This window comes from Amphiprion ocellaris, chromosome 6, assembly GCF_022539595.1.
Source record: "Amphiprion ocellaris isolate individual 3 ecotype Okinawa chromosome 6, ASM2253959v1, whole genome shotgun sequence".
NCBI lineage: Eukaryota > Metazoa > Chordata > Actinopteri > Pomacentridae > Amphiprion > Amphiprion ocellaris.
The window spans coordinates 38,785,818-38,798,132 of NC_072771.1; the positions used below are offsets into that span (position 1 = coordinate 38,785,818).

Genomic DNA, 12,315 nt, shown 5'->3' on the forward strand with positions numbered 1-12,315 from the left:
GTCAGAAATTACATTCATCTGAAAACAAAATTACATACCCTTCAAAACAGAACTGTCAGTGGAGTTTAGTCATATAAGAGCGTGATTTTGTGCAGACAGGTTTGAACTTGTTGATGCCACCACTCCTCTGAACTCTAAACACAAACTTTGTGGCTCTTTGAATGTGAATGTGTATCTTTTACATCATACGGTTCTTATCTCATTGTCAGAAAGTACATTTCAGTCTGAGTAAAATAGAGAATTCAGTTTAGTTCTGGGAACGTCCTGAATAGCACTCAGTCTGCTGGCCTTGCTTTTTGCAAACTAACACTGTTGTCATTTCAGAACAGATGGTTTTTGAAAGTTTTCATTCTTTATCAAACACAGTCTGACAGAAAAATCTATATTGACCACTTACACTGTTGTACTTTCTACAAAAATCACATCTTATTCATTCACAGCAAAAAGAATTGGCCTTTTGTATGAGCTTCTTTTCTGTTCTGAAACCGTTCAGAGGTGAATCCATTTTGAACTAGCAGTCTTTTGTAGAAGTAGAGTGGATTTTTCTCTCCAATTTATCCTGTTGTCCCCGATAGTCCAGTCATTTCTAGTTTATTGTGGTGATTTTGGGCTGTGGTCTTCCCCAAGTGGGACAATAAAGTATGTTGTATTGTATTGTCCTGAAGCATCCTGGCTCCTGGGTTCTAAGTATTTACTCAGGATCATTAATTTGCATCATTGTTTTGGTGCTAGATTCAGATTCAGACTCCTTTATTGTCATTCAGTAATTAACGATTAGGACGAAACTACGATGCACTACACGGATAAAAACACAAAATCAAAACACAGAGTAAAAGATTTGGGAAATGAAGACTGTTAACAACTAGAAGTGGATGTTATGAATGATGTCTACACAATAAATAAAGGATGTTTTCTTATCAAACTGACAGCATCACCTCAATGTAAAACATGTTGCTGTTAGCACCAGAGCTAACGTTAGCTGTGACAGTCCTGCTAACGGCTAACAGTGTAGCCATCCCATAATAGACCACTTTTCAAGACACTGAAAGTGCTTGAGTTTAGAAAAAGTCTTAAAATGTTGAATATAATCGCTATAATTGCACTTTAAGTTTGCAGTAATCTGTGAATGTAGCAGACATGAAAAATGCAGATAAATAGAAGTGAAACAAATATTTTTGTTGTTTAAGTTAATATTCCACTAAGGATACAGAGCTTAGGTGGAGTTATGTGACGACAGCGTTGGTTTGTCTTTACTTTTAGTTTATTAAAAAACTATATTTTTTATCAATAAAAATGTATATTCCTAAAAACAAACCATCAAAATGACACAATTTATCAGACCCAGAAACGATGAAAACAGATTGAATGTATGGATTTTCAACTTTTTGAAGGTCCTTGAACTACTTATGCTTATGTTTTGTGCCATATAGTAAAAAAAGTCCAGGCTTTAAATCAGCAAAATCACTGTTTTCTACATGTCCCGTTTTAAAATTTTATACATTTTAAATTATAAACGTGTGCATGTCTATTCATCGATTCAGTCATTAACCACAATTTATTTGACTCAAAAAATTTGCTTATTTTGTCAAATATTGCCATTTGACAAAAATGTGATTAATTGCGATTGATTCATTACGAAGCCTCTGATTAATGTGGTTATTTTTTCAAATCACCGCTAATATATATATACACAATAAGTAATGGATGTTGCACTTATAAATAAATATACACAATAAGTAATGGATGTTGCACTTATAAATAAATATACACAATAAGTAATGGATATTGCACTTATAAATAAATATACACAATAAGTAATGGATGTTGCACTTATAAATAAATATACACAATAAGTAATGGATATTGCACTTATAAATAAATATGCACAGTAAGTAATGGATATTGCACTTATAAATAAATATGCACAGTAAGTAATGGATATTGCACTTATAAATAAATATGCACAGTAAGTAATGGATATTGCACTTATAAAGATGCTACCAGATGCTGTCCTGGATAGTTTACCTCCTGCCTCTGATTCACACAGGTTTGAGAACCCAAGTTATGATTTAGTTTGTCTACATGCTTTGCTCAGTCATTCTTCCACGACAAGTACATGTTTTTCTTTTTAAATCATTCTATTATTAATGCATCAACACTTCTGAACAATATGTGATAGTATAAACCCTAGCTGCTCTCCTTAGATTGTGTTTTTAATGTTGGTCATTCTCTTCTTGCCTTTTAGTACCGCAGCTCTGCCTTTAAAGTGCTGCACCAACACAAGAAGGCAAGGCAAAAAAAGTTACTGAAAGTATAGTTAAAACCTCAACTGAGGAGTTATGAAATAGGATTTTACTGATGTGCTTTAGGTTATCAGTGCTTTATGTTAATATTAGGACTGAGGCTGGGGGTTGGAAAACCTACTGAAGAGTCCCAGAGGGCTTCAAAAAGCTGCAGCTACTGTCGGTTCGTTCTGATAAAGTAGGCCAACAGATGAACTAATGTGAATATACTTTAAATGTCAAATGATTTCATCACCTCTCATTAACCCTCCTGTTGTCCTCATTTAGAGGCGCCAAAAAATATTGCTTCCTTGTCTGAAAAACATCCAAAAATTCAGCAAAAAATTTCCCCAATTTTCTGAAAATTTGCAAAAACTTTCAGGAAGAAAATTCCAATAATTTCTTAAAAGTTTCCATTAAAAATGTTATTTAAAAATAATGCCCCAAATTTGGCAAGAAAATTCTTGTAAAATATCTAAAGTGATTCCATATATATCAGTAAAAATTCTAATATTTTCTTAAAGAACATTCGTGAATTTTTTCCACCAAAAAATGTTCAAAGATTTCTGAAAAACGTTGAAAATGTGGACATCAGAAGTTTCACTGTGAAAATATTTTTTTTATTCCCCACATTTTCAAACTTTAAAATGGGTCAATTTGACCCGCAGGACGACATGAAATGGTTAAATGGATAATTTCTAAATTAAGCAGTTGGGTATTGCCTGTTATGTAACTTTAAAAACAAACACTTTAGAAAGATGATATTGAAAATACAGGCCCCAAAGTAGAAACTTAATGCAACAAAATTGACACACAAGTTAGAAAACCTACGCTGTGAACACCAGAACATCCTCAGTTTTGTGTCTATCTGCATGTCTTCATCATGTCTTCATGTGGACAATATTTGCCAAAGGAACTGAAAAATCTGACTGTGAGACTTCACAAAGGTGGAAAAGGATGCAGGAAGATTGATGACCTGCCAAAAATCAGATGAAATGTGGTTGCCACACTAAGCAGGAGGTACAGAATCAGCCACAGTACCGCTAATCAGAGCTGCAGTGACCACCCTCCTAACCTGAGGCCATGGACAGCACACTACTGGAATAATCCTTGTTCTGAAAAACAGACAGGCAAGTGCTTGAGACTTAGAAAGCATGGTTATTAATGGCAATCTGAGTTTATCTGTCAGTTTAGACAACATAAAGGACAGTACAGGATGTGAACCCTGCAGACACCATCCAAGAAAAAAAACATTGCTTCCTTTTCTGCACAAAATTAACAAAATTAAGCTTAGCTATAGAAAATAAAAATAAGTCTGATGAATACAAGGGGTCTTCAGTTTACGACGTCCTCGACCTACAGCGTTTTGTCGTTACATCAGAACTGGTAATGGGAGCGGTCCTCAATTTATGACGTACAGTTTTGTCATTACATCGGAACTTGATACGTGGAACTAGTTGGTGAGTGTAAAAACAGTGCAGCATATTCTGTTATCTTCTAGTAAAATGATTCATACATGCATGAAAGTCTTTGGTATTCATGACTTTTCCGAAGAACTGACCGATATCATGATGCAAGTAATGACTTTGTTTACATTTTCACCGGAGTTCCGACTTGCGGTGAAAATTGACTTACGTCGATCCGTAGAAACGGAACTCCGACGTAAATCGAGGACCTCCTGTACTGAGTGGTGGTTTTTAAGGGAAATGCATGTTCTCCTAGATTCTGTCTGTTTTTGATGTACCACAAATAAGTTTCTAACCATATTGCTTCCATTTATTGTATTACTTTTCAACTGTTGCATTTTAACCCATGCTGAGCTCTTGTCCTAAACCTAACCAAGTCATTTTGGTGTCTAAACTAACCAAACATCCAATGAAAACTAAACTTTAGTGTAAGAATAGATGAAAATGTGAACCCCATCTCCTGAGTGAAGCTCCTGTTGCTGACCTCCATCCTCCCCTCCTACCTCCTTGCATAGACTTTGCAGCTCTTTGGAAATGAAAGCCTCTTCTACTACTTTACAAATGTTCAAAAATGGAATTACAGTTCCAAATTACGGCAAAAATTGACTTACGTCGCGCAGTAGGACAGAACTCCCACATGTCAAGGACTTCCTGTACTGGGATCACATTCTTTGGTGGGATCAGGCTAACATAAATCTGCATGCAGCATGTTTGGTGTGAACCTCTTCAGATCCCCTACAGTGAATGCATGGTCCTATCAGTGAAGCACAAAGTGGGGAGTGTGATGCTATAGGTGAGAAAGCCGTGATGGAGGTGACATTTATAGATTGCACTGTTAATTTCTGGGGTCAAGATGAGTCTAAGTCTGCAGAAGCTTGGCCCAAGAGGACTTTTCCAGCATGAAAATGATCCAAAACACACTGCCAAAACCACATTAGAGGTTCTAAAGACAAAACAGTCTGATTATAAACTGAAACGTAGATCAACACAACCACTCCAGAAAAAAAACTGCTGAAAATAAGGTAGTCTTTGAAGAATGTCAGAACATTTTAACAAAAATGTGATATCCTCCATGCCGATAAGGACTGAGTCAGTCATGAAATAACAGCAACATCAACATATGGAGTACTGAAAAAATATCCAATTTGAATCCTAATGATGCATTGAGTTCCTGCTGTTGGGCCTGTATTTTCAAAATAATACATCTAAATAGTTTATTTCTATTTGTTTAACATAACAGAATATACCCTTATGTTCAACTTAGGGTGCACTTGCTGTGATAGAAAATTTAATCATTTGGTAATCAGCTGATATTATTCAGGGGTATAATCACTTCTGTGTGATGTATAAATAACTATGAATATCTGAGAATTCTCTAATTGGAAAGACTGCAGTTGTACTGAAAAAGGGAACTGTTTAGAGATTCACCCACGCTCCAAATGCAGAGGGGACTAAGCTCCATTTTAGAATGAGCAGCCCTCCAATTCCCGGGGTAATTACACCCTTGGGAAGCATAACACATGAAGAGTCAATTATGCCTGCATGTTGCTGTTTCCCCCCTGGATGCCACAGAACAGAGTTTTGTTTTTTTTTCAGGTTCCTGTTTGTTTCTGCATTTTTTTCTTTAATTTTTCATTTCTGTCTCTTTCAGTCCTCATTTTGTATGTTTCTGTTTGAGTTTAGTTCAGATGAATTTCTTATTGGATTTGATTTTTGGTGCAGTTTAGTCCATATTCCAATACATGATTTATTGTATTCTCAGCAAACAAACAGAGCATAGTCATAAGAAACGGTCTCGGTTTAACTAATTCAGATCATCTCAATGTCAGTTTTATTTACAGATTTGTTTCGGGAACATGTTTCAGTCTTTCTTTTAGTTTATCCTGGGAGCTTCAGTAGAAAGCAACTGGACTTCTCCTTTAGGTTGTTGAAGATGTTTCACCTCCATCCAAGAGGCTTCTTCACTTCTTTGAGTTTAATTTTTTAAAATAGCATTCTATTAGATTTTAATATCCAAAGCAAGAGCCTCCCTTGAGGAAAGAAACATCCATTAATCCATGAGGCTTATTTAGAACATGAAACCATTAAAAGGCTGATTTGATTTCCACATGATCAATAGATGTATTTTTCTGTCCAGACACGCCATCATATGTGGCACTGGACCAACTGTACATTAGTGGGGTTAGTCAGGATCTATATTCCCCTAATGTTTGTGTTTTCCTGGTGGCTGCACTTCTAGTAAAGAACATTTCTGGTTTGGTGCCAAAACAAAGTTCATCTTTATTTAATATGCACTACCAGTCAAAAGTTTTAGTACACCCCATTTTTCCCACTTTTTTTTTCAGAAATTATGCATGTTAATGTCTCATTGTACTCTGAAATGAAAGCATAGAACAAATAAATGAAGTTAGGAAAAAACTAAATGTATTCTAAACTTTTGACTCATCAGGGTACCTCCTTTGGCAGATATCACAGCTGAACACACTCGTGGCATTCTTTCCACAATGGAAATCAAATCTTCTTCAAGAAGTTCTTCCAACTCTGCAGCAGAAGTTCCATAAATGTGTGGTTCTTGTAGGTTCGTTGCTTCCACTCTTCTGTCCAGTTCATCCCAACCAGCTCCATGGGGTTTAAGTCTGAAGACTGTGCTGCCACTCCATGTTTTCAAGCTCACCATCTGGTTCTCTGTTGCTGAGGTGGTTCTACAGAGCTTGGACTGATGTTCTGGCTCATTATCTTGCTGTAGGATGAACCCCTGACCAACTAGAACATACCAGAGGGTTCTGCATGGAGCTGCAGAATGCTGTGGTAGCCGTTTAGGTTCAGGGTTCCTCTCACTCTGTACAAGAACCGACCCTGGATCCATCAGAACAGCCCCAGACCATCATACTTCCTCCTCCATGTTTGACAGTTGATGTTCCACCCTGAGGAACCATCCTTTCTCCTACTGGACGGCTACAAACATCGTGCTGATGAACCAGAGATTTCAGATTCTGATCCATCAGTCCATCATACCTTCTTCCAGTCTTCAGTAATCCATTGGTGGTGTTTCATGGTCCAGGAAGCCTCTTTGTCTGATTCTGATGTCTGAGCAATGGCTTTCTGCTGCAGCTCCACCTGTCAAACCTGCAGCTCCAAGTCTTCTCTCCACAGTTAAACTGAGACTTCTTCCTTTGACAACTATGAAGCTGATTGAAGCTGTTGTCCCGTGAGCTCCTATCACCAAGCTGTTGACTCTCACAAACTGCTGTTCTTTGGGTCTTCCAGACCTCTTCCTGTCAGAGTTTTCTCCAGTTTGTGAGTCTTTTGATGGAGAAGAAAACTGGACTCTTTGACACCTGGACTTTCTTTGCAATGTCTTTGTAGTAAAGACCTCCATGTATAAGTGTTCCGGTGGTCTGTCTCTCTTCTATTGGTAATTGTCTTTTCCTCTCCATTTTTATAGCAACACACTACTTTCTGCAGTACTTCCTGTTCTAATAATGTTCTGGAGGGTTCCACGGTGGGTTCCAACACTACTTTAAAACAGACAGAGGGGGTTGTAAGTAATCTAGAAAAGTTGGGACACCTGTAGGATCTGGTAGCTCCAACTTTCAAGGTTTGATCAACCTCCATTGCTGTAGAACAGCTCTAAGGTGTTAACCCATTTCTTGTTCCCTGAAAAAGACTTTTTTTTGCATGTTTCTGAAATTTACGTTTTTCAGTTTTGGGTAACCTTATCTTTTTTTTAACCTCTGATGGTTCACCACTTACCTTTGTTCCATTTCAACCTATTTATTGGAATTGAACGACTTTAATTTCAATTAAAAAAATGGAAAAATTGGGCCGTTCTAAAACTTTTGACTGGTAATGTACATTTGGGTTTCTTTTACTGTTTAACACAAGAAAATACATGTTTATTCTAATTTTGGCTCAGCTCTCCTGTCTGTAGCTTCCTCATGGTCAGGGATTAAAGTCGACCATGACAAACCAACGCAGCATCAAGCTAACAGCAGGAAATAGTAAGAAAATAAGAATCACGATTAATCCTGACAATATGCATCTCTGGTTCTTCCCTCAGTGTTGAATCTCCCTCAGCGCCTCTCTCTCTCTCCTGCCGTGGTTGTTTCGTCTGTTTTCTCTTTGCAGCAGTGCTCATCACCACATTATCATCCCGGCCATGTGACTCAGAAATACACACTGATGTGTCCTACTTAAAGGATGCGTTCACCATCCCACCTGAATGCTGTTCATGCATGCAGTCAGAGTCACTTTTATTTGCCCTCGTTTTTCATATATCCATCTGTGAACCTCCTGAATCCGCAGTAAGACAACAGAGCTGAAGGGAGTTTATTTTGAGGACTTATTGAAAATCTGGAGTTGAGAAACTTGGCAGCGACATGTTTACCAGAAACTGTGTTTGATCGTTGGCTATTCGGGGTAACTGGGACACTGTATGGAAATCTTGTCTGACACTGATGCTTTTTGACATTTTTAAATGCCATGTTTCGGGCAATAAAACTTCCTTCACCTCCATTGCACTGAGTTAACGATAGAAATCCTGGAGAAGAATATCTCGAATCCCGAACAGAAACTTTTATTCCAATCATATCTGCACTGTGTTTTTTAGTTTTTCCATCTTCAGTATCCTCAACTGACAGCGAGAGCATGGTTGTTCTGATTTTGGAAACTTAGCAGCAGCTTCATTTAGCAAAAATAAAAAGACATTAGATGATGTAAATAACCTAAAATACGGCCTCCTGCATAAAAAATGGAGGAACTGACCCTTACACTCAAACAGTCTTTCTCTACTGACAGTTACAGAAATATTGTGGTCTTGGTTAAATGTTAAACACATACGATGTGAACACTGGGGTCCTATATGTCTGACCTTCCACTGCCTTCCTCCCGCCTGTGAACAAGATCACACTTCCTGAATTAACCCTCCTGTTGTCCTCGTTTACGGACACCAAAAAATATTGTTTCCTTGTCTGAAAAAAATCCAAAAATTCTGCAAAAAATTCCCCAAATTTCAGAAAATTTGCAAAACCTTTAGGAAGAAAATTCCAATAATTCCTTAAAAGTTTCCCTTAAAAGTTTTATTTAAAAAAAAATAAATCCCCCAAATTTGGCAAGAAAATTCTTGTAAATATTTTCAAAAAATGAGTAAAAATCTTCCAAAAAATCCTAAAAATATCTAAAGTGATTCCATATATATCAGTAAAACTAATATTTTCTTTAAGAACATTCACATGAAAATCAACCAAAATCCAGCGAAATTCTTTCTTCTTCTTTCTTTCTTTTTTTTCCACCGAAAGATGTTCAGAAATTTCCCAAAAATGTTGAAAGTGTGGACATCAGAAATTTCACTGTGAAATTTTTTTTTCCAACTTTAAAATGGGTCAATTTTGACCCGCAGGACGACACGAGGGTTAAAAAAGTGTTGTCTTCTAATGTAATATTTGCTGTAAATTCCATGTCTTCATTTGGTAGAGGAAATCAGCATCATATCAACAGCACTAAAGACTTTTTTCACTTTCAGTACAATACTTAGCTGGCAGTACTAAGGGCCAGTTAAGGACCAGAGGGACCAACACAATATTAGGCAGGTGATCATAATGTTATGTCTGATCAGGGAGGTCTGGAACCTTATGTAAAGTATAATTAAAGCCAAAGACAGAGATCCCTGAGCACAGTTACACTCAGGACCATCAGCCTCAGACACTGGGAGGTTTAAAGCTGCTCCAGAGAAGGACAGGCTTTGTTTGCTGTGTAATTTAGGTGAGGTTGAGAACGAGGTTCATTTTATGTTTTACTGTCCTGTAAACGAAGATATCAGGAAGATACTTCTCAGTAACATGTCCTCTGTTTATGCTGATATATTTGGGTAGGATGACCATGAAACATTTGAGTTACACTACCGTTCAAAGGTTTGGGGTCACTTGGAAATGTCCTTTTGAAAGAAAAGCATTTTTTTTTTCCAATGAAATGGCAGATTTTTAATGGAATATCTCCATAGGGGTACAGACGAACATTTCTAGCAACCATCACTCCTGTGTTCTAATGCTACATTGTGTTAGCTATGTGTTTGTTTTAGAACCTTTTTCATGGCAGAATTTCTTTGCCAGGCCAAGGACAGGTGGCATCATATTATGAGATAGAATAAAGTGTGTTCTGGATGTATTGCTGCAGTGCTAGGGTACTGGTGTCTTGTAAAGCCATGAGGGTTGGGCACGTCTGAATGAATGACACGAAAATAAAGAAATCAATCAATCAATGTAACAAGAATAGCTACAAATCAGATTAAACATTAACCCTCCTGCTGTCTTCATTTACGGGCACCAAAAAATATAATTTCCTTGTCTGAAAAAAATCCAAAAATACAGCAAAAAAAATTCCCCAAATTTCTGAAAATTTGCAAAACCTTCAGAAAGAAAATTCCAATAATTCCTTAAAAGTTTCCTTTAAAAGTTTTATTAAAAAAGAAAAATCCCCCAAATTTGGCAAGAAGATTCTTCTTAATGTTTTCAAAAAATGAGTACCTCCTCAAAAAATCCTGAACATATCTAAAATGATTGCATATATATCAGAAAAACTTCTCATATTTTCTTTAAGAACATTCAGAAAAAAATCTAATGTTATTAATGAAACATTTTTAACATTTCTTTTTTTTTCACCAAAAATGTTCAAAGATTTCCCAAAAATGTTGAAAATGTGGACATCAGAAGTTTCACTGTGAAAATATATTTTTTTTCCACATTTTCAAACTTTAAAACAGGTCAATTTGACTCTCAGGTCGACACAAGGGTTAAACACCAGCATTTGGAGACTTTAATTTATTGAAAGTTGACTGTATTTCTCTAAATCCACCATTCTAACCTCCATCTTCCGTCCCTCAGGTTACGCTCCAGTAACAGGAATGTGCCACCCGGTCCGGAGCTGCACCCTGAACCATGAAGATGGCTTCTCCTCGGCCTTCGTCGTGGCTCACGAGACCGGACATGTGTAGGTTCCTCTTTCTTCGTTTTCCCCTCTTTAACCATGTAGATGCTTGAAACTCCTGAACACACTGACTCCCGTTCCCAAGGTGACACTGTGTTGTCTTGCGAAGGCCATTATCGTCTTTTCAGTTTAATACCACGGCTTTCTGGGGGCTTTTTTCCCTCCTGTGATCTGTACGTCAGATGACAGGAGGGGACCTTTAAGCAGATTGGTCCTGAGGTTCATGGTATGTTTACTGAGCGCAACGTATTTCCAAATGCAAGAACAAGGGGGAGATAAACACCTGATGCCTGTCTAATGCCAGTTACAGCCTTGTAATACTGTAATCTGCTATTATACGCTTGGTATTAAGAGAAGGTTAAACTGACACAATGGTGATGTTTGATTCATTCATTTGGATCAAATGATAGAAGAAATAAGGGATTTTCATCTACTTAATGCCACAGGGCTTATAAATAAGCCCTGTGGGGCTTATAAATAAATAAATAGTAATAAGACAGTGTCAGGCTTTTATTAACAGCATGATGCATTACGTTTAAAACTCTAAGTGGGTTCGGATCAAAAATGAAGCTTTATACTAAAATATGACCAATTTTGCTGATCAGACTGAGCGAATTAGAAATACAGGACAACCTCTCGTACAATAAAGGTTTGTTGCCTTCTGCCATTCAGGTTAATAAAGGTTCTGGTCAGTATTTGAGGAAATATTTGTCTAAAAACAAAGCAACTCTACCACTGATTATTATCTGGCTATAATAATAGCAGAACTATACTTTTTTTCAATACATTGCTTCGAAAAATGTATTAAATGTTACCTAAATATCGCTAAATATCCATAAACTTTGCCAAAATAGGAAAATATAGATTAATTAAAATCATGATTTCTATAAATTTTAAACTGTCTTATCAAGGAATAACTGAGGACTAATCAACTAAAGGAAATCTTGTGTATTATCAAGCCATTTTATGCTGCTTTTTCCACATTTCCTGCAACGTTTTTTATCTTCTGAAACTTAAATCACACACTCACATGAGCTGAAAACACTGTGAAGGCATCAGAAATACAGGAAACACACATGACTGACAGCACCTTGAACAGCAGTGAATGTGAGTGTGATTGTTTGTCTCTGTGTGTAGCCCTGTGATAGACTGTTACCTGTCCAGGTGTCCCCTGCCTTCACCCTCAGTCAGCTGGGATAGACTCCAGCCCCCCATGACCCTGATGAGGTTAAGCGGAGTATACAGTATACAGTTACAAGTTACTTTTATTCAATTCAATTTCAATTCAATTTTATTTATATAGCGCCAATTACAGTCAAATTGTCTCGAGACGCTTTACAGAACCCATATGCCTGAACCCCCAGAGCAAGCCAAAAGGCGACAGTGGCAAGAAAACACCCTTTTAACAGGGAAAAAAACCTTGAGCAGAACCCGACTCTTTATGTGGGGGGACCCATCTGCTGCTGGCCGGACGGGTTGAGAGGGACAGAAGAGGTAGAGAGGTAGAGATAGAGGGATAGAGATAGAGATAGAGGGATAGAGATAGAGGGATAGAGATAGAGATAGAGGGATAGAGATAGAGGGGT

General features: G+C 37.3%; 1 protein-coding gene across 3 annotated transcripts in view; it reads left to right on the top strand.

Annotated features, from left to right (window-relative positions):
• adamts3 (ADAM metallopeptidase with thrombospondin type 1 motif, 3) overlaps positions 1–12,315 on the top strand; it is a 264,743-nt gene that overhangs the window by 148,260 nt on the left and 104,168 nt on the right. For all 3 annotated transcript variants that reach the window (XM_055011322.1, XM_055011323.1, XM_055011324.1), the window contains exon 8: positions 10,627–10,732. In XM_055011322.1, coding sequence (XP_054867297.1) covers positions 10,627–10,732 — 106 coding nt within the window. The remainder of the gene's footprint in view (positions 1–10,626; positions 10,733–12,315) is intronic.